The sequence below is a fragment of the Panthera leo genome, chromosome A1 (genome assembly GCF_018350215.1).
Source record: "Panthera leo isolate Ple1 chromosome A1, P.leo_Ple1_pat1.1, whole genome shotgun sequence".
NCBI classification, from domain to species: Eukaryota; Metazoa; Chordata; class Mammalia; order Carnivora; family Felidae; genus Panthera; species Panthera leo.
In genome coordinates, this window is record NC_056679.1 from 91,710,024 (window position 1) to 91,737,150 (window position 27,127).

General features: G+C 46.2%; 1 protein-coding gene across 1 annotated transcript in view; it reads left to right on the forward strand.

Moving 5' to 3' along the window:
* Positions 1–27,127, forward strand: part of COL23A1 (collagen type XXIII alpha 1 chain) — a 357,994-nt gene that overhangs the window by 16,017 nt on the left and 314,850 nt on the right. The window contains exon 2 of the mRNA XM_042933054.1: positions 8,650–8,716. Within this exon, the coding sequence (XP_042788988.1) occupies positions 8,650–8,716 (67 nt within the window). The remainder of the gene's footprint in view (positions 1–8,649; positions 8,717–27,127) is intronic.

Below are 27,127 nucleotides of genomic sequence, written 5' to 3' on the forward strand. Positions count from 1 at the left end.
CTCGCTCGCTCTCTCTCTCGCTCTCTCTCTCTCTCTCTCTCTCAAAAATAAATAAACATAATAAAAGAAAAATATAGGGGTGCCTGGGTGGTTAAGCATCTGACTTAGGCTCAGGTCATGATCTCATGGTTCATGGGTTTGAGCCCCGCGTCCAGCTCTGTGCTGACAGCTCAGAGCTTGGAGCCTGATTCGGATTTTGTGTCTTCCTCTCTCTCTGTCTCTCCCCTGCTCACACTGTCTCTCTCAAAAAGAATAAACATTAATAAAAATTTTTTGAAAAAATGAAAAATGTAGTTACATATGTACATAACTGTAATACATTTGTCCAAAGTAAGAAATAAACTGTGATAACTTACTGTAGCAGGCAGAGTTCTAGGACAGCCCTCAGGATTCCCACCCCTTGTTGTACACACTTTGTATAATTCCCTCCCCAGTGATTATGATGGTATCACTTCTTTGAGTTGCCAATGAGTTGGCTGAGTTCATTACAAATCTTATCTTTGGTGGGCCTGACATAAGCAGGTGAGGCCTTAGAAGGGACTGGGTCCTTCCTGAAGTCAGAGGGATCTGAAGCATGAGAGCATGTGTGGAGGGGGCACATGTCAAGGAACTCTGAGTGGCCTCTAGATGCTGAGAGTGGCCCCTGGCTAGCAGCCAGCAAGAGAATGGGGCTTGTAGACCACAAGGAACCACATAAGTTTTTTTTTTTTTTTTTTTTTTTTTTTTTTTTTAAATTACAGCTTTCTTTTTTTTTTTTTTTTAACGTTTATTTATTTTTTTGAGACAGAGAGAGACAGAGCATGAACGGGGGAGGGTCAGAGAGAGGGAGACACAGAATCGGAAACAGGCTCCAGGCTCTGAGCTGTCAGCACAGAGCCCGACGCGGGGCTTGAACTCACGGACCGCGAGATCATGACCTGAGCTGAAGTCGGCCGCTTAACCGACTGAGCCACCCAGGCGCCCCTAGGAACCACATAAGTTTTAAAGGGGATCCAGAGGTCTAGAAAGAAACACCCAGCTGATGCATTGATTTCAGCCTCAAGAGACCATGAGCAGGGAAGCAAACTTGTCTGTGTTCAGACCTTTGACCACAGAAAGCATAGTAAATGTGTATTGTTTTAAGCCACGGATTTTGTGACAATTTGTTACGCAGCAATTGCAAACTAATGCAATTGCTATTAACTAAAAAGGACCAGGTCGAATTCCTTAGTAACAATATCCCACTGTTAATCTAGCAAGATTTCAACAAAGACCTCTGTGAGGACCAGCATGAAGCCATGAGTCCATTCCCACCACCTCTAATTTTTTTAAAATTTCTAATGTTTATATATTTTTCAGAGAAACAGAGAGAGAGAGAGAGAGAGCATGAGCTAGTGAGGGGCAGAGAGAGAGAGGGAGGCACAGAATCTGAAGCAGGCTCCAGGCTCCTAGCTGTCAGCCCAGAGCCTGATGCAGGGCTCAAACCCATGAAAGGTGAGATCATGACCTGAGCCGAAGTTGGACGCTCAACCGACCGAGCCACCCAGGCGCCTGCTTCACCACCTCCAATTTTTAAGATGCTTTTAATATACCTATATTATACCTTGGTTGGAGATGATTAGAATTTTGATCAATAATAGATCTGGCATATGAGAAAATATTTGGGAAATCATATATATCTGTTAAGAATGTAGTATCCAGAAAATATAAAGAACTCTTACAACTCAGCAACAAAAAGACAACCTGATTTAAAAATAGGTAAAGGGGGGTGCTCAGGTGGTTCAGTCAGTTAAGCATCTGATTCTTGGTTTCGGCTCAGATCATGATCTTGGCGGTTTGTAGGTTCGAGCCCCAAATTTGGCTCTGTGCTGACAGTGTAGAGCCTGCTTAGGATTCTCTCTCTCTCCCCCCCTTCTCTCTCTTACTCTCCCCTCCTAATGCCCCCTCTCGAAATAAATAAATAAACTAAAAAAAAATTAAAGTTGTTCACTTAATTTTATGCGATGTGAATTTCACCTCAATTTAAAAAATACATGTGATTTTGAAAATAACAAAGCTGTATCTTAGTTGGTCTTAAGTGACTTTGTGATTTATTTTTTACCCATCTTTAAAAAGTGAATGACAGACTTTTTTTCAGATCACCCTAGTTCTTCCTCTAATGTCCCATTCCTACTCCAGAATCCCATCCAAGGCACCACATTGCATTTCATTGTTATGTCTTCCTGACCTATAGCATTTTCTCAGTCTTTCCATGTTTTTCATGACCTTGACAATTTTTGGACATACTGGTCAGGTATTTTGTCGAATGGTCTTCAGTTTGGGCCACTCTTATGATTAAAGTAGGTTATGCGGGCTTGGGAAGAACAGCATCAAGGTAGATTGCCATTGTCCTGGCATCATGTCGGGTCCATGATGTCACATGACCTATCACTGGTGCCATTAACCTTGATCACTTGATTAAAGTTGTGTCTGCCAGATTTTACATTATAAAGTCACTATCTTCCTTTCTCTGCCTTTAGGAAGTGAGGAAGTCTAACCCTCACTCAAGGAGGGTGGAACTTAGCTCCACATCTCGGAGAGGGCGGTATCTACATATATTATTGGGCATTCTTCTGTAGGGAAAAGAGTTGTCTCTTCTCCCCACCTATTTATTCAGTCATTTGTATCAGTATATAACTTATGGGTTTCTAACTTATTCTTTGGGTTATAATCCAATACGGCATTATTTTTATCTTGTTGCCAAAATTATTCCAGCTTTGGCCATTTTGAGCCTTTTTGGGTAGGTTTTGTGTTTCTTTGACATACTCTTCCCTCCCTTCCTTTTTTCAAGAAGGACCTCCCTTCTTTCTGCCACTACAAGGCACTCCAGGTTCATCTTGTGTATTTCCTGCCCTGGGCCTAGAATCAGCCATATCTCCAATGAGCCCTGGTTCCTTTTCTTAGAGAATGGTATTTAGAAACCAAGATTTGGGTGCTGGGTGTGCTTGATGTTTCCAAGGTATCATTGATTATAGGTTTTCTCTGCAGACATCTATAGTATATATGTGTGAATATTCGCTCCCCTCTGTACACATACCTATGAATATTTCTGTATGTATCTTCCTGTAGGCATTAGATGTGACCTCATAGTGATGTCTCTGATTAATTCAGCACAAGATGGTTCATTCTGTCTTTCCCACTTTGTGTATTTATAACTTCTCTTTGGACAACGAGAAGCCCAGCTCTCATTACCAATAGTTTATTTACTCACTTGTTTGTTGCTAATGTCTGTAAAGTAGTTTCAAAATTGCTGACCTGTACCCCTATGAGAACCAACTTTACCTACTGGAGTACAGCATTTCCAGACAGTTCCTTTTGTGTCCAGCCTTATAGTTCTCGATCAAGATGCTATTTTGCATGTTGGTCAGCTACATGTTTTTTCCTAACACTTTCAGTGAGTTATGTCATACAGCTTTTTTTAAGTTAGTTTATTTTTGAGAGAGAGAGAGAGAGAGGGAGGGAGTGTGAGCACAAGCAGGGGAGGGGCAGAGAGAGAGAGAATCCCAAGCAGGCTCTGCATGTTAGTTCAGAGCCTGACGTGGAGCTCAAACTCACAAACCGTGAGATGATGACCTGAACCAAAATCAAGAGTCAGACACTTAACCGACTGAGCCACCCAAGTGCTGCTGTCACACAGTTTTAACATAGTTGGATTCACTTGTCACAGCCCACATTTCATCCAGGGATTCTCTGATATCCTGGTTGATTTTTTTTTAATTGCATCCATTAAAGTTCACTCTTTGTGACGTACAGTCTTAAAGGTTTTGACAAATGTGTAGAGTCATGGGTCCAGCACCTCAGTGTCTTACAGAACAGTCTCGTTACCCAACAATCTTCTCATTGTACTTCTTCCTCACTCTCCAACCTTTGGCAACCCCAGATCTGATTTCTGTCCTTTTAGTTTTGTAAGGCCTGACTGTGGGTAGCAACTGTTTGTTTGTTGTTAGTTATGAACATTGCTTGTAAGCAGAGGTTGTCTTGCTTTGTGATTGGAGCTGGTTGCTACCAGGATTGAGGTCCCATCCTGGCGCTTATATTGCCCTCTGTGGTCTCAGTTTTCTCATCTGTAAATGGGTGTAATAATAGTCCCAGCCTCATGGCGGGTATTGGCAGGGCTAGATGGGATAACAGTTGTGGGCACAGTGCCTGGTCCCCATCAAGTAATCAGTGTCCTCAGTAATAATACTTGCTATTTGTTATCTTCCTCATCATCATGCCAAGGCATGAAAAAAAAAAAAAGAATGTCAGAGGCCAGAAAATGCTGCCCTCTTGGGTTGATGGTGGTAGTGAGAATGCACGCAGGGGCTCTTCCCTGTGGGGGTGGGAGGAGGGCAGAGGATTTGTGCCTTGCACAGAGAGGGTCCTCTGTTGCGTCCTGGGAGTTCGTGTCCCAGGGAGGATGGAATCACCTGTCATTCACAAATTGTCCTCTGCGGGGAGGCCGTAGGGCTTCATTTTGGTTCTTACCTACTTTCAGAATTTTTTTTTTAACTAAAAAAATGGTATTAGAACACAGGAAGGATTTCTTCTTCTTCTCCTCCTTCTCCTTCTCCATTTGTTTTTTTTTTCATTGAGATATAATTTTATTGAGATATAATTGATATATGGTATATATATAATACAGTATAAGCTTAAGGTTATATAGCACAATGACTCTTAACTTACATGGTTTGTGAAATGATTACCACCATAACTTTGGTACACATCCATCATCTCATATAGTTACAAAAAAAAAAGTGTTTTTTCTTTGTGATGAGAACTTTTAGGATCTATTTTCTTAACAACTTTCAAATATACCATCTCCTCCATTTGTTTTTTATTTTTATTTTTTAACATTTATTTATTTTTGAGACAGAGAGAGACAGAGCATGAATGGGGTAGGGGCAGAGAGAGAGGGAGGCACAGAATCGGAAGCAGGCTCCAGGCTCTGAGCCATCAGCCCAGAGCCCGACGCGGGGCTCGAACTCATGGACCGCGAGATAGTGACCTGAGCTGAAGTCGGACGCTTAACCGACAGCCACCCAGGCGCCCCTCCTCCATTTGTTTTTGAGAGAGAGAGCGTGGGGGGGGGGGGGGGGAGAGAGAGAAAGAGGATCCAAAGTTGTCACCAAATAGCCTGATGTGGGGCTCAAAGTCACAAGCCTGGAGATCATGACCTGAGCTGAAGTTGGATGCTTAACTGACTGAGCCACCCAGGCGCCCCCACAGGAGGGGCTTCTAAAAGAAGTAAATCACCATACTCTGTACACCCAAGGGGGTTCATATTTTGGTAGCTGCTGTCACCCAGTGCCTGAATTTTCATACAGATGTAGACCTTTTATTGATGGTCTCATAAACATTTCTCCCCCTTTTTGCCACATAGTGTTCATAATGATACTAAATGAAATAGGGCAGTTTTATCAGGGGCTTCGCCACCCTTCTAAACCACTCCCACTGTTTTGGGGTGCAACTTCATGGGTATCATTCTTTGCTTCTGCTGATTTTTATTTTCTCAAGATATATCCCCTAGAGCAGGAATCCTCTGTCCAAGAGGATAGGAATGTCTCTGTGGCTTTATTTATATCATTTTACAGAAATAAATCATTCTGTCCTTTTTTTGTATGTTAACTCATATTTCATCAAAATGCGACCGTTGGAGGCTATGACCAAACATCTGGCCAAGTGGCCCAGACTAGTGCTCCCACACGTCATTAATAAATTTATCATCTAATTGTGTAATGCTTTTCTGAGAACCATGATTTTCCTGGAGTAATTTTCTCCACAGTGCTCGCTACCCCCCCCCCCCCCCCCCCCCCCCCCCCCCCAGGCAACTTCAAGTTCTCCTCCTCCTTACTCTTGGAGGGAAAGGCTCCCAAAGTCTCAGGGACTTTTTTCTCAGAAACTCATCCTTTATTTACTTTAGGAGTCAGGACTTGTTTGCATATGTAAAACCAGGACCATATTGTTTGCAGATGCTAGAGGTGCTGCCAGATAATTGAATGTAAAAAAGTTGTGGCTTTTAAATCTTTTTTTTGTTTTTTTTTTTACAAACCTGGGCACAAAGGAATATTTTCTTGAATGCAGAATGAAAAAAAAAAAACAGGGAAATAAAGATTGTGGGATTGGGTTTCTAATTCAAACATTTCACTTTGTGTTCCTGATAGTGGCATTTCAAACCCACAGAAAGTTCGGGGCCTGGAGTGGCGGTTGGGGGGGGCGGTAAGCTAGAGGGTAGCCGGTAAAACTGCAGATTCACTGTATAATCCAGAGAAACACAGGCATAAAAGGAGTTAGGATAAGTGATCAAACAAAAACTCAATCCCAGTATTTTATGACCCCACCTACTAGCATTAACAGTAAAGCGCCCCCCCCAATAGTTTCCTGTTTAGTTTTTTATTTTACGATAAGAGCAGTTCAGAAGTCATTGTGTTTCCTATCAGTATTTGATAAAGCCTCCCTCCCTTTCAGGAGAGCCGCCCAGATGTGATCGCGGGTTGTTAAAACGAATTGGCTTTTAGCTTTAAATGCTTTTGTTTAAAAAAAGGAAATTAGTATGGCTTCTAGCCTGTCTAGCAATGATAAAAACAGATGAGAGGGTCTCACACAAATTGGCTTAAACGAGAAGGCTGGATTCTTTTTCCATGTAAAATCTGAAATCTGTAATAGTATGCGAAAGTACGCTGTGGTGCGCGGGTGGGGGGTGGGGGTGGGCAGTGAGTTGAGGTCCCTCTTACGCCAGTATCCGCATCTGCAGGCGGCTTCTGAGTTCTGGTTCAGTGACAGTGGATGGTCCTTGCCTTGACTCTGCAAGCAGTAGTAGCTCAGGGCAACAAGGCCCGCCTGGCGGGGCGGGGCGGTGCTGGTGGGCTGAGGGGTGGGGGGAGGTTTGTAGGGCTCCTGATCCTGGGCTGCTCCAGCCAGAGGCAGACAGGACTTGGCTGGAGTCCCATCTCCTTTGAAAATTCCAGGCTCGGTGGGTCAGGGGCTCAAAACTAGGGATGTCATTCTTATCTCCTGGAAAGCAGTTCTTTAGAAATAACAGTTTTGGAAGGGTGCCTGGGTGGCTCAGTCAGTTGAGCATTTGACTTCACCTCAGGTCATGATCTCCCGTCTGTGGGTTCGGGCCCCACATCGGGCTCTGTGCTGACAGCTCAGAGCCTGGAGCATGCTTCCGATTTTGTGTCTCCCTCTCTCTCTGCCCTTCCCCCACTCGCGCTCTGTCTCTTTCTCTCTCAAAAAATAAATACATATTTAAAAAATACGTTTGGGGTGCCCAGCTGGCTCAGTTGGTAGGGCACAGGACTCTTGATCTTGGGGTTATGAATGAGCCCCAAGTTGGGTACAGAGATTACTTTAAAATAAAAAGTAAAAAAAAAACAACCCAGTTTTGGGGCTCCTTGGTGGTTCAGTCGGTGGAGCGTCCAACTTTGGCTCAAGATATGATCTTGACATTCGTGAGTTCAAGCCCCACATCAGGCTTGCTGCAGACAGCTAGTCAGTGCAGAGCCTGGTTCAGATCCTCTGTCCCCCCTCTCTTCCCCTCCCTTGCGCTCTCCCAAAAGTAAATAAATATTAAAAAAAAAAACAGTTGTATTTGCTTGCTGTACCGTTTTCAAGGGCTTTTAAATTTTTATTTATTTATTTATTTATTTATTTATTTATTTTTATTGAGAAAGATTACATTTTTAGGTTTGAACCTAAAAAAACAAACACTTCAGGTTTAGCGGTGGTATCGCATTTTGTCACTCAGCCTGTTTAGGATTTGCTTTGTCTTACCTTTAGGGAGATTTTTGTTTGCTTCCTAGAGAAAGGCTAATGCTTTATTTATTCTTGTTGGGACTCAAGTCTTGGCTAGTTTTGGGATTATGAGCCAGTCATTACACCTTCCTAAACCTAGATTTGGGCTTTGGGACTAATTTCTTCTTCTTTTTTTTTTTTTTTTTCTAAGCTTGTCCCCTCAGTGCAAGGCAGGGACAATAATCAGGATCTCTAAGGTTACAGTTAAACCATCATAGCGGAGCTGTGATGTTTGACCCTATTTCTGGGGTAATTCTTTCCCCTTCACCCAAATCTAGCACAGGACTGGGCATGCGTAGATGTTCTTGTTAGACTGTGCTCAGCCAAATTTTCTAGGCCAAGGATCCCTGCTGGTAAGAAGAAAGGAAGATGTCATCAGGGTGGATTAGGCCTGGGCCTGGGGTCTGAGGCCAGTGGGCTGTCGGGTGGGGCTACGGGGAGGGAACCTGGGTCTTCCTGGGTCGGGGCCTGATCTGTGGACCAAGGGCTAGAAGGGCCAGTTTTGGTGTGGCCTGCCCAGCCTCCCTCTCCTCTGCCTTCCCATCTGCATGCTGACTGCACGGTCACTTTGGCTTTTCTGGATTTGTATTTGAAAATGTAACAAAGCAGAAACCTGCCACCTTCTTTTCAGGGACTCCCAAATAATTGTTGCATGTTTATTTTCGTTTCTCCTCTCATACCCAGACTGCCTGTAGCATTTAACTACCTTGTAATAAATGTTCTCGAAAATGCCACTGCCGACGTAGATCTTTCCAATACATCGTTTTTTGCTGATTTTTCCACTTTTACCCCTCTCCACTCTCAAACTCATGCTGGTCTTTTTTTTTCTCCCCTCTCTTTTCTTCCCTAATTCAGAAGTTGGAGGGACTGGTCAAGCACCGGACGGTTCGGGAAGCGCCGACCGAGTGTGTCTGCCCCCCAGGTAAGTGGATATTTGATTCTTGTGGGCCCTTGACTTCCCAGAGGCCTGGCGTCCTGTCTCCTGTCTGCTCAGAACTGCTGAGGACATGGTCAAGAGCTTGCATGGGTTTCAGTCTGTCTGTTGTACCTCGTGGACCATCCGGCGTCTTTCTTCCTGTTTTCCCTGACCAGATGACTAGTCAAAGATTCTAGCAGGGTGAACTGCCCTGGTTTGATGAAGATGGTGATCTTGGGGTAGGAATTAAGGAACTGTTAGAAATGACTTATGATGAAAACAAACAAACAAACAAAACAAAACAAAAAAGAAATGACTTATGATGAAGGCTTAGGTACTGGGAAGGTGAAAGCCATCCTGTTTCAAAGACAGAAACAGGCATGGACCATCCACACAGTATTAACTGTGATTCCAGCTCTGTTCAGACACGAGGGGGTAAATAAGTGCTCTGGTGACTGTAGGTTTTTTGGTTTTCATTTCTTTCGGTGGAGGTAGAGGGAGGAAGATGGGAATGATGGTCTGAATGATTCAAATAAGAATGTCTATCTTGGGTTTTGGTGGTGCAACCAGGATGGCTGTGAATAAGGCCAGGATTTGTGGATTCCCAGTTCTTGTGGCTGAATTCTGATGCCTATCAGGTCTTCCGGTTGTCCTCACGGGAGCTTGGCACAGACCATCATTGAAGTCTGTGTGCTGTCTTGGCCCTGGCATTTTCAGGGCAAGAATTCTCCTCTGTAGAACAATGTGTAATACCAGTGAATGAGTTGAAAATCGCAACACTTCTTAGATTTCCCACCATGCCGGACAACGTGGAATACACAGGAGCTGAGCCCAGGGGCCCCTGTCCTTGCTGTCATTCCTTCCATTAGCCAAGCTGTCTGGCATTTCCCAATCCACTTCAGCTGGCCTAGACACAAAGCTCATTGAACATTAACATCTCCATATTGGGAGATGCCCTGGGGTTTCTGTAAAGGTGAATCTCCTGGTATGAAAAATTCTGTCTCCGAGGGCCCAGTGGAAGAGGATCTTAGGGAAGAACTTGAGTTAGTCTTTAATAGCACCTCTAACATTTTAATAGCAAAAAGGACATGACAAGTAATGACATCATTAACAGATCATCAAGTCAGATGTTTGATTCAATGGGGGGAAATATTCAGATCTACACGTGAGTTTTAGGATGATCTGAAAAATGCATACAATAGGAGTGATTCCTCTTGTTTTTTTGTTTTTTTTTGTATTCCCCCCCCCCCCACCTCTTTCTAAGTATTGTATGCATGTCAATTCATGTGAGCTATGTAGGTAAGTATTTTTTAAATTGGGAGTCACGGGGAGCCTGGGTAGGGGAGCCTGGGTAGTTCTGTCGGTTAAGTGTCTGACTTCAGCTCTGGTCATGATCTCATGGCTCATGGGTTTGGGCCCTGAGTGGGGCTCTGGCTGACATCTGGGAGCCTGGAGCCTGCTCCAGATTCTGTGTTGCCCTCTCTCTTTCTGCCCTTCCCCCCGTTCATGTTCTGTCTCTCTCTCTCTTTCAAAAATAAATGAACATTAAAACAATAAATAAACTGGGGTCACAAAGCATTTGTGAGATATGAAATCAGTTCCGTGGGTTGCAGCCAGCGTTTTGAAATGTTGAACTAGCCATAGGCTGGAATAAAAACATATTGGAGAGAAATTTTTGTTTGAGCTATTTCTATCTGTAGTGTATGACCTGGATGGCGATTGAAATGGGTTTCCTGCTCTGCATTGCTGACCATAAGTTTGAAAGTCCCAAATAGAGATAGACATGTAGAGGAGGCAGTGAGGGGGCATGGAGCTCCTAAATAAATCTGAACCAGGTTCAAATCTTGGTCTGTCACTTATTAACAATCAAGATCTTTATCAAAAAATGATAACAGTATTGGAGTGGGCTCTGTAGGCATTTTTGAGGTCATAGAGAAAGGGTAGGTCAAAGCCCATGAGCCCGGAGGGATCCTGTGACCTGCCTCCCTTTTGGAGGGTCCTGAACCACCAAGAGAAGTTCCAAGATAGTCCCAGGGAAGACCCGGGGGACTGAAAGTCTGGTCATAACCCCCCCAGTCCTGCTGAGAGGAGGGCAGTGACCTACCCTGCTCTTGGAGGGGTCCCCTGCTGGTGGTCAGGACTACACTGCTGTCGTCAGAGGGTCTCAGGGCTGCTATCAAGCTGTCCTGGGAGGTGTGCTCAGCTTGGTCAGTGTGGCCAGCATGGCCAGGCCCTAATGCATGAGCAGGGGAGGGACAGAGAGAGAGAATCCCAAGCAGGCTCCACACTGTGAGTACAGAGCCTGATGGGGGGCTCAAACTCAGGAACTGTGAGATCATGACCCAAGTCGAAACCAAGAGTCAGATCCTTAACCGACTGAGCCACCCAGGCGCCCCTCATTGGAGCCCTTTGGCCTGGAGACCTTCATCGATGCAAACCCCTGTCAGCTGGCACATTCTCCCTGTCACAAAAAGGACAGAAGCCTTTTTCTCTAGCACTGGAAGCCTTCACTGATTCCTGTCTCCGGGGCTCTGATCTGCCCCGCAGCTGTTTGGAGTCAGGACACGCAAACCGCCCTCTGTAGCTTTGGTCCCCATCTGATTTGAGATATTCACAGATGCCCACTGCCCACCCCGTTTCTTCTCATGGCCTGGGGACTGTGTGATCCTTTGTCAGATCCTGGGAGATCTGATCAAACAGATAAGCGAGGCCAGAGGAGGGGGCATCTCTTCCGTGTGTTGTCCATTGTGAAAAGGAAGCCGTGGAGCTGAGAAGGGAGCAGGCCCCTTGCCCAACCCAGTGGTGAGAAGACTGGCAGGGCTGTGCCCTGTGACCTCAGACAAGGGAGGAGCCTGAGCCTTGCTCCTCTCGTCTATAAAATGAGGCCATCCAGGATTTAGGGTGGGCCCTAAGTCCAGTGACCAGTGTCCTTATGCGACAGAAGGGAGAGATTTGAGACACAGAGAAACATGCAGAGGAGCTCTCCGGAGGACAGAGGGATACATCTACAAGCCCAGGATTGCCTGCAGCCACCAGGAGCTGGAGGAAAGGGGTGCTCAGGGGAGAATATTCTCGAAGGAACTGGCCCTGGTGGCACCTTGATTTTGCACTTCTGGCCTCCAGAACTGTGGGAGAATGTCTGTCATTTTAAGCCACCTAGTTTGTGGAGACTTGTTGGGGCAGTCCTAGCAAAGGAAAGCGGACAGGAAGGCGAATCATCCCGAGGGCCTTAAGGTTGCTATGAGGGTCAAAATTTCCTACGGTGGGGGCTGGAAGGGGGGCTGCTACCTGGGGATCCCCCCTCCCCCATGCTGCTCTTTGTCATTCACCTGCCCAGAGAGACACTCCTGCACTCCTTCCTCAGAGATCTCCAGGCTTCAGACACAGGGGACTTACCCAACACTCTTTTCTTATGTTACCCATGTACTTAGGGTTTAAAAGTGGTTATTATTTTTTTAAGTATTTATTTATTTATTTTGAGAGACAAAGACAGCATGAGTGGGGGAGGGGCAGAGAGAGAAGGAGAGAGAGAGAGAGAGAAAGAGAATCCCAAGCAGGGTCCACACTGTCAATCCAGAGACTGACGCAGGACTCAAACTCACGAACTGTGAGATCATGACCTGAGCTGAAACCAAGTCAGACACTTAACCGACTAAGCCACCCGGTGTCCCTAAAGTGGTTATTTTTGAGTAGGAAATGACGTATGATGTGATAAAAAAAAAAAAAAAAAAAGTTCAGGTACTACTAAAGATTACACATGAAGAATAATTCCCCTCCCCCGTTCTCCTGGTCACCTTTCTAGAGGCTTCCTGACTTTCTTTTTTTTTTTTTTATTTTTTTTTTTTTTTTTAACGTTTATTTATTTTTGAGACAGAGAGAGACAGAGCATGAACGGGGGAGGGGCAGAGAGAGAGGGAGACACAGAATTGGAAACAGGCTCCAGGCTCTGAGCCATCAGCCCAGAGCCTGACGCGGGGCTCGAACTCACGGACCGCAAGATCGTGACCTGAGCCGAAGTCGGACGCTTAACCGACTGAGCCACCCAGGCGCCCCCTTCCTGACTTTCTAGAGCAGTGCTGCCCAGCAGAACTTTCTGTGATGTGGAAATGATCTGTTATCTAGGCTAAAATGACAGCCACTACTGGCTATGGAGCCCTTGACAATGTGGCTAGTGCGACAGAGGAAGCAAATTTTAAAATTGTTACTCAGTTTAAATGGCCACATGTGACTAGTGGCTATGGTATGGGGCAGCCTGGGTTTTGAGGTAGTGTTATGTATATTTCAGTAACTCCTCTCCTGTTTTTCTTTCCACAAAGGGTACCATAGGCTGTTGTCCCTGTACTGCTTTCTTTGATTCACAGTTTCTCTTTGAGATGGTGACTCAGTTTGCACATCAGAGGACATGTACTACATCATTTTGGTTAAATAATGGCATCCTTATTGTCTGTTGAGCTATCCTGTGAGGTGCCTGGCCAGTCACCACCAAGGATGTTTAGGTGGTTTCCTGTCCTGTGTCCTTTTTTTGTTTTTTGTTTTTTTTAAGTTTTATTTATTTTGAGAGGGAGCGAGAGAGTGAGCACAAGCTGGGGAGGGGCAGAGACAGAGGGAGAGAGAGAGAAGTCCAAGCAGGCTCCACACCGTCAGCACAGAGCCCGATGAGGGGCTTGAATTCACGAACCATGAGATCATGACCTGAGCTGGAATCAAGAGTCGGATGCTTCACTGACTGAGCCACCCAGGCACCCCTCCTGTCCTGTGTTCTTACAGCCCAGCCTGCAGGGAAGCATTGGAGGGGAGGAGAACGGCCTTCTCACTCTGTTCTCTGCCCTCCTGATGGCTTGTACTGAAGCTAGTCATGAGCCGGTTACTGCTGCGGCATCTGGGGGTGTCGGGCTGGAAGGACAGGAGCCCACAGTCTGTTGGGGAGGGCGCCCTCAGGGCAGCAATTCTAGAATATTGCAAGAAGGGCTCTGGCAGGGTTATTCCCAAGCCTGTCCTGTGGCAGATGAAGGGACAACCCGGCCCCCACTTCACTGAGAACAGTCATGACCCTAGGTCATCCTAAGGGCTGGGTCAGAGCCAGTGCCCAACACCTTGGAGCCCGAGAACCCTGGATTTGAATCTTGACTCTGACCCCTGATCATCCTACATGTCCTGGGATGGGCCACTGTGGTGCAAAAGGTCATTGCATTAACTGTTTGAGTCAAGCATCAGAATACTAATGTTCTAACCATCCTACATTAATGAAGAAAAGGCAACTTATTAGCTCATATAACTGGAAGTGGAAAGGTCAGAGGTCGGGCTGTATTCAGGTGGATGTGAATAAATGCCGTGGAATTGTGTAACTTTGAACCATTCAGTGATTGTAGATTTATATACATTTTACCAAAATTTTAAAAGAAGCCCCAGAATTGACCCTGATTTGCTGGGCTTGGGGCAGATGCCTCTGCCTGAACTAATTGCTGTGCCCGGAGGGTAGGATGCCTTGATCCGCTAGCTCTGGGTCATGTGACCATTTTGGACCTGGGGGAGGCAGTCGTGGGGGCAGGTTGACGCTGCCAGAACCATGTGGTCTGAGAATGGGGAAGGGTACTTACCACAAGGAATATTAGGGTGCTGTTCCCGGAAGAAGACAAAATGGTTTTCACTGGGCGGTCGTAAATAAGAGATTACCACTGCAGGGGCAACTGGTGAGCCCTGTCCAGGTGGCCCTCAGCTGGGGACTGTAGACAGAGTCTGGATGTGACCAGAGGTTTGCCTCCACTCCAGGCACACAAGGGCAGTCCTTTCCCTCTGTTGAACTTGTCCAATAGTCAGGCAGGCCCGGTGATAAAGTACTTACTAGCTCGATGACCTTGGACGAGTAACTTATCCAAGCAGTGCCTCAGTTTTTCACCTGTGAAATGAAAGTTTCCAACAGTACCTATGTCCCGGGATTATTGCAAGGATTGAATGAGTTAATGCATGTGAGTTGTTTAGAATAGGGCCTGGCACTCGCTTCCTGAGAGTGAGTTACTTGTGGTTACCGTGAACTCAGATCCATTGTCCCCAGGCCCGTCCAGACCCACCGTGCAGCCTGTTGCCTTCTTGAGTTTTGCTGATGTCAGGCAGGGCTGCCAGAGAGATGGGGAGAGGAGATTTGAAGCTGGAGGTTGGCTGGGAATATTCTGGAGGGAAAGAACAAAGGCTTGGCAGACTGTATTGGCGTGTTCTTCTGGGATGTGGGTGAAAAATGCTGGCGACAGAGCACAGGCGTGAGAGAACCGGAAAGAAAAAGGAAGCGTGTAGCCCATGAGCTCTTGTCAACTGCTAACGGCAACCAGAGGGACCAGTGCAAAGCCTGGGGCTCTGCCCCTGCGTACACTTCGCACTGGTTTCTAACCCGGCTCCACCTGCCCTGGAAATTTGTTAGGAACTTTGCAGAAAAGTGGGAGTACCTTTCATTTCTTCTTTGTGCCCCACGGTATCCTTGTATCATATACCAGAGATGTTGCGTGTGGTTTCGAAACGATGCGCACTGATAAGATGAATCAGAGCGAGACGCTCACTGCTCTGTGACGGTGTCTGGAAGTTTGAGCAGGAGAGTGAAACCCTCATGGGAGAGCATGATGAAAGTTATACGTTTCACTGTTAGTTTATGGCAAATGTTACAGAGCAAATGGCAAATGTTACAGAGGTGCTAAAAATTCCTTGTGTTTGGCCTGCTTGTTTGTTGGTGTAGGAAAGAGCTTAGTGGAGGAAGTGCACCCTTTCCTTTTTTTTTTCAGTGTCTATTTATTTATTTTGAGAGACAGCGAGCAAAGAGAGGGAGGGAGAGAATCCCAAGCAGGCTCCATGCTGCCAGCGCAGAGCCCGATGCGGGGCTTGATCCCACAAACCGTGAGATCATGACCTGAGCCGAGATCAAGAGTCAGATGCTCAACTGACTGAACCACCCAGGCGCCCCCAGGTATATACCCTTTGTTGGTACTCTGAAGCAAGAAATGGTGATTCCCCTTTGGATTATTTACTCAGAGAATTTTTTAAATAATGCCTTTTTTTTTTTTTTTTTAACCTGTGAAATCCTACTTGACTGGAATTTATGGTATAAAAAGGTCACTTGATGGCAGTTATCCTACTGTGTAAGACTGCACAGAGTTGAAGGAGATAATTTGGGTGTCTGATCTTGTTTGCTTATTTGTTGGCTAGAATACTCTGGAGTGTGGTCTCTGGTCCCCAGTTCATTATGCCTTGATATTTGTTCCTTCTTTCATTCATTTCTCCTTATCCCTCTTTTGTGCTCTTCCTGTGGGCAATATTGACAAAGACTGTGCCAGGAATTGCAGAGCCTGTCACTGGAGGTCATGGGACAGATACAGGAACCTTACTCTATTAAGAATGGGAAGAGCCTGAACAGAAAAGTCTCACATAGGGTGCCTCAGTCGGTTGAGTGTCCGACTCTTGGTTTCGGCTCAGGTCGTGATCTCACGGTTTGTGGGATCGAGCCCCATGTTGGGCTCTGCAGTGACAGTGAGGAGCCTCCTTGGGATTCTCTCTCTCCCTCTCTCTCTGCCCCTCCCCCACTCATTCTCTCTCTTTTGCTCTCTTAAAATAAATAAACTTTTAAAAAAATTTAACAAAAAAGAAAAGTCTTACAGACATAAAAAGAAGGGAGATATCGCCTCAGATTAGGAGGACCTGGGCAGTGGGAAGATGATAGCCGGGCAGGATTTTGAAGACTGCTTGGCATCTCAGCCAGCTGGGGCAGGGGGCACATTTCCTGATCCCATCATTCTGAGCAGAGGCGACTCCAGGGGAGCCCCTGGAATAGCGGGGAACTGTGTTTGGTTGGAAGGTGGCAGTGGGCAGTAAGGGCAGGTCTCGGGGATGGACGGTTGTGGATGTTATTCCACAGATGACACAGTTGAAGGAATCTGCGTTAAGAGTTCAGCGTTAAGAGGACTCAAAACAGCACGGAGTAAGGGCCGGAGGCAGATTCGGTTCTAGCAGAGAAGCCCCCAGAGAGGGTGCTCAGGGTAGGTGGGTGGGGATGGTCTTTGTCTTGTTCCCTGCTGTGTCCACTGAACCTGGAATGGTGCTGGGCACGTGGAGGAGGGATGGTGAGTGACGGCTGGGTGACTTCTGTGGAGGAGAGGTCATGAGAACTTGAGTGGGGGCTGTGAGAATTGATGGCGGGCAACAGCTGCAGGAGGCACGGGCCACGCGGTGGACAGAGCTCACAAACAGGATGGATGGCACTGGTGGGGACAGAGGTGCCTGAAGCTGCAAGCCTGGGGGAGCCTGATGCCCTGAGCAGAAATGGGAAATCCCCCCCAAGGGACTCGGAAGGGAAGATGGTAGGCATGGTTTTAGATAGTGAGTGGCTTCATGAACCAATTAGTAGACCCACTGATGACTGAGGGATGATAATTAGGGGTCTTCTCTTAAGGCATCATTTAGCCACTCTGAGTCTATTAATTACAAAATGTACCATGTCCCGTAAATAAAGGCCTTGGGGTTTAACTGTGTGCTGACCATTGGAATTTGGAAATTTTCTTATGACCACCAGAGGGAGCCCACTATATTCATTAAATTCTATAGAAATTTAACACGCATTGAAAAGCAATGGATAATTAATATTAAAAAAAAAAACTGACTACAAAGCACACAGAAGTTCAAACCGGGGGCAGCAAGACACAGAGCTAAGCACCCACTCTGGTGTTTTTTTTCCTACTAAAATGGAAGATTCCTTGGAATTTTCCAGAAGATTCCAGAATCAGGTGGTTTGCTGGAGGCTGTGATGGATTATTCCAAGGGTAAAATAGCCATGGGCGAACACATTCCTGGAACAGTTGCCCGCCCCACCCACCCACCCACCCAATATGTATCGAGCACCATCTGGTTTAGTCGTAGCTGAGAATCCTGAGGCTGTAGGACTAAAACTGTTTTGACCTCAGCTTGGCCAACTCTGTGCCAAGTATTGGGTGACAGGTGCAACTTGTCACTACGTGAGGTGTCATGTAACATTGTATGGTAGGAATATTAAATGTCCCACGTATCAGGAGCTACTCATATGGTTGGCACTGCCTTCTCCCAGGCTAAGTTCAATGTCATCATCATCATCTCCAGCTTCTTACTTTATTTCTTGTGCTAAAGTATGCTCCAGATGAACTGAAGACTTAAATATGAAAAATGAAACCGTGGAGGGCAACACAAAAATACAATAGGTCACTTAAAATTATGAGGTGGAAGTTGAGTTTAGAAGCGTGGTACTGAAGTCGGAAATCATAAAGCAGTCGGAATCCACCAAATGGAAGATTTTGTCCCCAGGGAACATTTGGCAATGTTCGGAGATGTTTTTCGTTTGTCTCAATGTGGGGTGTGGCGGGGATGCTACTGGCATCTAGTGGGTAGAGGCCAGCGATGCTGCTAAACATCCTACAAGGCACGGGACAGCCTCCGACACAAAAAATGATCCCGCCCCCAAATGTTGGTGGTGTCTAGGCTGAAAAACCCTGCCATTATTTAAAATGTTTTCTGAAACGTTTTAAGCTTAGAGCTTATATTTTCTGCATGGAAAATCTCACCCTGACAGAGTTTAAAGATAAAATACTGAGAGGCGTCTGAGTGGCTCAGTTGGTTAAGTGTCTGACTTTGGCTCAGGTTATGATCTCACAGTTCGTGGGTTCAAGCCCTGCGTCAGGCTCTGTGCTGACTCTCAGAGCCTGGAGCCTGCTTTGGATTCTGTATCTCCTTCTCCCTCTGCCCCTCTCCTGCTCATTCTCTGTCTCTCTGTCTCTCAAAAATAAATAAACGCTAAAAAAAAAAGTTTAAAAAAATACCTGAAAACAATTCAACATATATAATAAATGTACAGTTGATAGTCATGAAGTATAAAGTTCTTACAAAAGAATAAGGAAAAGTCAAATATTGTAGTGGAAAGATGGGTAAAGAATAGGAACAGGGAGTTCCCAATGAAAAATACAAATGGTGACACTTTTCTTCAGTGGATACTTATTCATCTGTTGTGAATAATTGCAGAAATTCCTAGTAAAAGGAGATACTGTTTTCAGTGATCAGAGTGATAGTGTTTAAATTGTTTCAGTCTTTCTGGAGGGCAGTTGTTGCAGATGAAGTCCAAGGGCAGTCTGCTGGAGAAATCTTTCTTGTTTGGGAATTCTGTCTTCTTGTGCTATTCAGGCCTTCAGCTGATTGGGTGAGGCCCACCCACATTATGGAGGGCAATCTGCTTTACTCCAAGTCCACCTATTGGGATGTTAATCTCATCCCAAAAAATCCTCATAGAAACATCCAAAGTAAATGTTTGACCATGTATCTGGGCACCATGGTCCGTCCAAGTTGACCCATGAAATTAACCATCGCACCTGTGTCATGGCATTTCTCCATCTGATTCCTTCTCTGTTCTCTGGACCCATCTCTCAAATCACATCACCTTCCTATGCCCTATGGAATGACTTAGTTTCTCAATTGGAACCTGTGTGTCAGTCCCCTGCCTGAAGCATCTCTCTCCTCCTGGCATTTTTCCTTGAAGGATCCATATTCTTTCTTCACGATCCGCTGGCTGCATGGCTGGCTGGTAACAGGCCCTCTTTGAGTGTTGGATAGGGTGGTGGGAACAGAGGACAAACTCAGCCTTTAGTAAGGGAACACATGGAATTCAGCTCTTTCTATTAATATCTTTGGGTGATTTGTGGAATAACAGGTCTGTTAGAGGACAGTTATAGGGAAAGGGTAATAAAATCTAGACAGGAAGCTTCCATAGCTGACATTGTCCTTCTTGAATTACATGCTGTCCTCAAACAGGGCGGCCTGCAGGGGCAGTTTCTTGACCTGTGTGGGAAAACTCCTTGGGGGGTGTTGGCCTCCTTTTATTTTTTTAAAGTTTATTTATTTATTTTTGAGAGTGGGGGGGGGATGGGGCAGAGAGGAAGGGAGGGAGGGAGAGAGAGAGAGAGAGAGAGGGAGAGGGAGAGGAAGAGAGAGAGAGAGAGAGAGAGAGAGAGAATCCCAAGCCCCTACTGCGGTGCTCGAACTCAGGAACGGTGAGATCATGTCCTGAGCCAAAACCAAGCATCCGATGCTTAACCAACTTGAGCCACCCAGGCGCCCCTCCTTTTTGTTTTTAAACTTGATACTCTCTTTACATTCTTTCCAGTGTTTTCTCCACTTGGCCTTTTCTCCTTCCTCACTTAGGCTTAACGCTGGCCAGGACTTGGCTAGGCTGAGCTCTGAGCTGGCTCCGGGGTCCGATGTTTGGAAGCAATTGCATTTGGTTTGGCGCTGGCCAGGGTCCCTTCCCTGTGAATCAGATCCGCTCCTGCTGGCTTGCCTTGGGGCACTTGCCGCTCTGTGTCGGAAATCTATTCCCTACAAGGAAACACTTCAGAAATACCCTTCCTGAAAAGCCTTCCCATCCTTTGCAGCTAATGTTTCCTGTACATTCTCTTCTAGTAACCCACCTCCCCCTATCCTGTTGCCTAAATTGAGCAGGGTTTGGGAGTTGTATAGACCTGGGTACCTCCAGACACCTCCCGAGATTGGAAAGCCTCACCTCTTTGCAGGATCGTCCCCCTCATCTCTTGCCTGCCCTTGGACCCCCTAGCTTCTCTCCCCTCTTCTCCTCCTGCAGGCTCCATGTGCCACCCCAGAGCTGGGATCCCTGCAGGCTTGCTGAGATGGTGCTGCAGGCTCCCTGTGTGCCCTCACCCTTGGCACAGGTGGCCTCAGCTTGCCTTCCGTCCTTCCGGGGCTGATCAAAGTCAGGGGTGTGGACAGAAATAGCTGCCCTTGCTAAACTGTACAAAAAGGATCAGCAAAAACACACAGAAACGTCTCCTTTCCCCCTTCATATGTTAGTTTGGCTCGCTCTGTCCCACGGTGCTGCATGCGTCCTCCCGCTTCATCGTCCATAAGTGTTTAGTAGCGGCATGTCACGGGAGCTGGGCCCTGGGATGTGCCCCCAGACCTGGGAAAGAGGGCAAGTAGCTGGCGTGTTGTTCCAGGGAGCAGAGAGGAAGGAGGACATCTCGGTGGATGGTGAGCGAGCTTGCATTCTTTGTTCCTAGTAGCAGAATCAAGTTGGCAGAGTTAGAGAGCAAGGGAAAGTGTTGGAAGGAAAACCGGAGCTCACAAAAGTGATGCACCTGCTTGGGAAGAGGCTTATGCAGGAAAGTTCTGGGAATCAGGGCAGCAGGTCCCCAGGGCATGGAGGCTTCTCAGATACCGCCCAGCCAACTTTTTTTTTTATGTGTGTCACTGTGCTTGAGGTTCAGGGTCCCAGGAGAAGAAGCCCCACTGGGCAGGCCTGGACTCTGTGTGTGTCCCTCCACCTGGGGTTTCCAGGCAGGGCGGAGAGGCAGAGAAGCATCTCTCCTGTGGGTGCCAGGATACCTTTTGGCGTCCAGGAAAGGAGTCTGGATTTGGATGCGGATGGATTCAGCCACGAGTGCCAGCTGTGGCCACCACCCATGGGCTCTGTGAGTTATTTGATTCTTTAAACTGTCTTTCTCCTCAGGGCCCCTGGATGGCTCCATCAGTTAAGCGCCCGACTCTTGATTTCAGATCGGGTCACAATCTCATGGTTCATGAGTTCGAGCCTCATGTGGGACTCTGTGCTGACACCTTGGAGCGTGCTTGGGATTCTCTCTCTCTGTGTCCATCCTCTGCTTGCTTTCTCTCCTCTCTCTCTCTCTGTCTCAAAATAAACAAACTTAAAAAAACTAAACTGTCCATCTCCTTGTGTGTAAAATGGGATAACCTTATTTTCTTCGTGGGTTTGTGTTGAGGATACACTGAGATGAACACATGTGGAAGTGCTTGGCATACATTAGGTGTCTAATAATGTCTGTTCACTTATCCCTAAGGAAGTGGATTTGTGGTCCCCTCATGAGGTGGGAGAGAGCCTGACACAGATCATTATTGTGGGTGGGATGTTACTAAGACAGCATAGACAGCATGACCGTGGGGACACTTTCCTTTTGTTGTCTCCCCCGCAGAACAGACTGTCGTTTCTGCTTAGACTCTTGGTTCATTTGGTGCCAGAATCCCCGAGTGAAGCTTCTGCTCCAGGATGCAGAAAGAGCAACTCCTGGATCCTTGGGGAGCCCTTCAACTTGATGATCAGCAGGCAGCAGTTATAAAGCTCTTTACTTTTGGGTGGCCCTGAAGTTTCCCCCATGATGCAGCAAAGCCTCCCTTCTTCCCTGACTCCACTGTTCTTTTTTATTTTTGCAGCCCTGTGTTTAGAATTGGGACTGAATGCCGGCCACACTGCCTTGCCCGCGAGGTCATGATTTTCATGACACTTTGCTTGAAGTAGGCAGTTGCCTGGTCTGTTTCCTTAGAAGTAGTCCCGTGCGGGCCACTCACAGGCTAGCACAGAAAGAAGTTCAAAGCGCTGTGGGCTGAGGTTCCGTGGGGGGTGGGGGGGTGGGGGCTCACGAGGAAGGAAAGTCTTGCAAACAAAGGCCAGTGCATGGCCAGTGTGGAGGAGGGGCCAGACCTGGGTCCCCCGTTAGAAGCACACACGCCTGCCTCCCTGTGGTGCTTTCTACCAAATGTACCTTTAAAAATGTGGGGTGCCTGGGTTGAGTGCCTGATTTCAGCTCAGGTCATGATCTCACGGTTCGTGAGTTCGAGCCCCATGTCAGGCCTGCTGCTGTCAGCACAGAGCCTGCTTCAGATCCTCTGTCCCCCTCTCTCTCTGCACCTGCTCCACTTGTACTCTCTCTCTCTCTCTCTCTCAAAAAAAAAAAAAAAAAATGTATAGACAAGACCACATGTGCCCCTGGGTGAGTGGGAGCAGCAGGTGACTTGGAGGCAGGGAGGGAGTGCACCAGAGCTGTCCCACCCACAGGAGGATTGGATAGTGACTTTCCCCCTGAGCATCACTTCCCATCCACAGCACTGCCTGTCACCTAGGTGGGGATGAAGGGGGACTGTATTGGCCCAAGTGCTTGCTGAAAGGTCAGCTCTGTACAGGAGCGGCACACTTATTGGCTGTGACTGTGGATCTCAAAGTGCCCCGGAGGGGGTCTGGCCAGTGGTCTTACCATTTTCTCTGTGTATATGTGTACGTATGGGGGGATGGGAGGCACAGACAGGACAGAGGGCTGCCCCTGAGGAAGGCTAGGAGCAGCTGCCCAGGAGTGCCCCCCCCCCCCCCCCGCCATATTGCATCCCCAGTGAGACTTGAGCTTCACTGCCAGGAGGACAAGGTAGTACCTTCCATCCACCCTCCCATGCCTGTTTGCTCTCCAAAATGTACATCCTCTCCTCTTGCCTCCTCCCCTCTTGGGATCCAGGACCTCCATCAGGAGGGGTCTGTGAGGGTCACGTTGTGATACCTGGGCACTGGCCCCTTCACTGTTTGCAGGGGTGGGGGGTGTAGAAAATCGGGGAAGGTGTATGTGTGGAGGGGTGGATTGCATGTGGGGGATTCGGGGGCATAAACTCAGGAGGGAGAGTTTACAGGTGGGTGAATGCAAGGGGTTTGCTTTGGTGGAAGAGGTAGAGGTGAAAGAGGCGTGAGAGATGGAGTGAGTCGTGAACTCAGGTGTATCTGCCCTGTCCCCATACTGACTCAGTTGGTCTCCAGGCCACCTCTTGATGATGGAGAGCCTCATTTTCTACCTAGAGCAGACCATTTGCTTCATCCTGAAGGTCCCTGCCTCCCCGCATGCCCCCCCCTTTCCTGTCTTCTTACCCTCCTTTTATTTTTTCATTAAAAAACTTTTTTTAAGTTTATTTATTTTGAGAGAGAGAGAGAGAGAGAGCGAGCACATGAGCAGGGGAGGGGCAGAGAGAGAGAGGGGGAGAGAATATTCCAAGCAGGTTCCTACCAACAGGCTCAATCCCACAAACCACGAGGTCATGACCTGAGCAGGAATCAAGAGTCGGGATGCTTAGCCGACTGAGCCACCCAGTGCCCCCCTTTTATTTTATTTTATTATTTTATTTTATTTTATTTTATGTTATTTTATGTTATGTTATTTTATTTTATTTTATTTTATTTTATTTTATTTTATTTTATTTTTGTTTTTTTTTTGTTTTTTCTCCCTCCTTTTATCTTATTTTTTAATTTTTTTAACGTTTTTTTATTTATTTTTTTTGAGACAGGGAGAGACAGAGCATGAACAGGGGAGGGTCAGATAGAGGGAGACACAGAATCCGAAACAGGCTCCAGGCTCCGAGCTGTCAGCACAGAGCCCGACGCGGGGCTCGAACACACGGACCGTGAGATCATGACCTGAGCCGAAGTCAGCCGCTTAGCCGACTGAGCCACCCAGGCGCCCCTTATTTTTTAAAAATTATTATTATAAAAGCAAACTGTGCTTCTTAAAATTACCCCACTGACTCCCTCCTCAAAAACAACATAGAGCTGAAGTTCAAAGAAAAGTCTCCCTTTTTTCCTCACCTTACCACCCTCTCCAATACCATTCCCTGGATGTAAATATTTTACAGATATACACATTTAAATTCTTGCAGAAATAAAATAATACGTGGTATTATGAATTTTTTTTTTTTGTCTTCACAATTTAAAGGTACAAATCTCGGTTCATACAACCCACATGGACTTCTGGGGCCCACGGCCAAGCTTACGTGGAGACCTGTTCAAATAAACAATAAACCGTGACTCCAGGCAGGGAGCTGGGGCAGCCTCCCTGCTTTCCCTCTGCCCTCCTGGACCTCTTCCAACATTTCCTTCCACACCAGTGGTTTTCCACTCTTTCCAGTGTAAAAGTCTCCCAGCTTGTGTCCCGCTCCTTCTGATTCTGGGGGCAAGCTTCCACAGAAGGTGGAAGAAGGGCAGTGAATATGCATGTACTTGATACTCTGTGTCTCTGCAACCATTCGTAGCTTTGGTCACTATAATATCAATGTATCGGAGAGTGCCCGGCTCGCTCAGTTGGAAGAGCATGTGACTCTTGATCTCGGGGTTGTGAGTTTGAGCCCCACATTGGGTGTAGAGATTACTTAAAAATAAAATCTTAAGGCACACCTGGGTGGCTCAGTTGGTTAAGCATCTGACTTCAGGTCAGGTCATGATCTCATGGTGTGTGAGTTTGAGCCCCACATCAGGCTTGCTCTGTGAGCACAGAGCTCGCTTCAGATCCTCTGTCTCCCTCTCTCTCTGTCCCTCCCCCATTTGTTCTCTCTCTCTCCCTCTCTCAAAATAAATAAATAAACTTAAAAAAAAATCTTAAAAAAGAAACACAGCATATCTATGCCTCTGATGTCTGCCTCATTATTTGTTTTAACTTTTTGTCCAAATAGAACTTAACTACAGGCCAAGCACATATCTTAAATTTGCAGCTTGCTCAATTTGCATAGACAGCACACACCTATGGCCCAGACAAGAAACAGCACATGACCTGCCCTCCAGAGACACACCCCCTTCCCTGCCCACCCCCCCCCCCCCACCCCCCAGTTGCCCCAGGGGTGATCAGCATCCCAGTTTCTCACACGATAGGCTAACGTTGCCTGTTTTTGTGCTTTACGTGAATGGAATCACATGATGTAGATTTTTTTGTCTTTAGTTGATCATGATGAGATCCATCCATTTTGCTACATGTGGTTGTGGATTATTTACTTATTTTTTATTTTTTAAATGTTTATTTATTTTGAGAGAGAGAGCATGAGCTGGGGAGAGGTACAGAGAGAGGGGGAGAGAGATAATCCCAAGCAGGCTCTTTGCTGTCAGCCCAGAGCCCGACGCGGGACTTGAACACATGAACTGTGAGATCATGACCTGAGCTGAAGTCTGACACTTAACTTAACCCAGGTGCCCCTCTGCTACCATTTTCAATGATAATATTTTTGAAAATTCATTTCCTGTTTGTTGCTGAGAATTTTTCAGGTTGCTCTTATTTCTAGTGTCCTTGGCACCTTTGCTTGTTAATGTTTAACAGTTTGTCTTTAGATTTTCCATGTATTTTCTATCATATTGTCTATAAATAGAGGGTTTTTTTGTTTTTTTGTTTGTTTCCTATTCTGTGCCTTTTATTTCTTTTATTGGACTCACTGCTTTGGCTGAGACCTTCCATCGTGCTGAACAGAGGTATTACCAGTTCTGGAGCAGAGGCATCCTGGTTTCATAACCCAACCCGGAGGGAAACACTAAGCATGACCACTACTTTAGGGTTTTTGCAGCTGCCAATCCCATTAAAGAAGTTTTTCTTCTTTTCTTAGTTTGTGGTGAGGTTTGTTTGTTTGTTAAGTTATGACTGGGTGTTAAAACTTGTCCAGTGATGTTTCTGCATTTATGGGCTAATCAGATAATAGCTTCCCCCCCCCCCCCCCCCCCGCCTTTTTTTTCTCTGTGAAAACAGTAGATTACATTGATTGATTGTAGAATGTTAACTTCCCTTGCATTCCTGGAAGTAAACCCTTATTGATTAGGCTATGTTATTTTAATAGCTTGCTAGATCCAATCTGCTAACATTGTGTTTGGGGATTTTGCATCTGTCTTCATAGAGAGATGGTCTGTAAGTGTCCTTTTTCCCTCTATTGTCAGTTTTTAGTATTAAGACCAGGACTTATAAGATGAATTGGGAACTGTTAGCCCTGTTTCTTCTGGAAGAATTAGTATATGATTTAATGTTGCTCCTTTCTGTCCTTTTTTTAAAAATTTTTTTTAATGTTTATTTATTTTTGAGAGAGACAGAGACAGAGAGTGCGCAGGGGAGAGGAGCAGAGAGAGAGGGAGACACAGAATCTGAAGGAGGCTCCAGGCTCTGAGCTGTCAGCACAGAGCCCGATGTGGGGCTCAAACCCATGAACCGTGAGATCATGACCTGAGCTGAAGTCAGGCCCTTAACCCACTGAGCCACCAGGTGCCTCTATGTTGCACCTTTCTTAAATGTTTGGGAGAAATCCCTAGTGAAAACATCCAGATGTAGGATTTCTTTAGGTTTTAAATAATTAATTCATTTGTTTTAATAGCTGTAGGACTCTCCTTATGTTTTTGTAACAGCTTTATTAAGGTGGAACTCACAGGGGGCACCAGGCTGGCTCTCAGAAGAGCATGCGACTCTTGATCTTGGAGTTGTGAGTTCAAGCCCCATGTTAGGTGTAGAAATTACTTAAAAAAAAAAAAAATCTTTAAAAAAAAATAAAGGTGGAACTCACATACCACAGAATTCATGTATTTAAAGTGTACAATTCAGCAATTTTTAGTGTATGCAGTGTGGTGCCACCATTGCCACGGTTGTGTTTAGAACATTTCTGTCACCCCAAGTAGAAGCCCTGTGCCCCTTAGACATCATCTTCCAATCCTGCTGTCACCCTCAGCTCCTGGAAACCATTAATCTATATTTTTTTAAATGTTTGTTTGTGTGTTTGTTTATTTAGAGATTAATAGAGAGTGTGTGCAAGTGGAGGGATGGCAGAGACAGAGGAAGAGAGAGAGAATCCCAA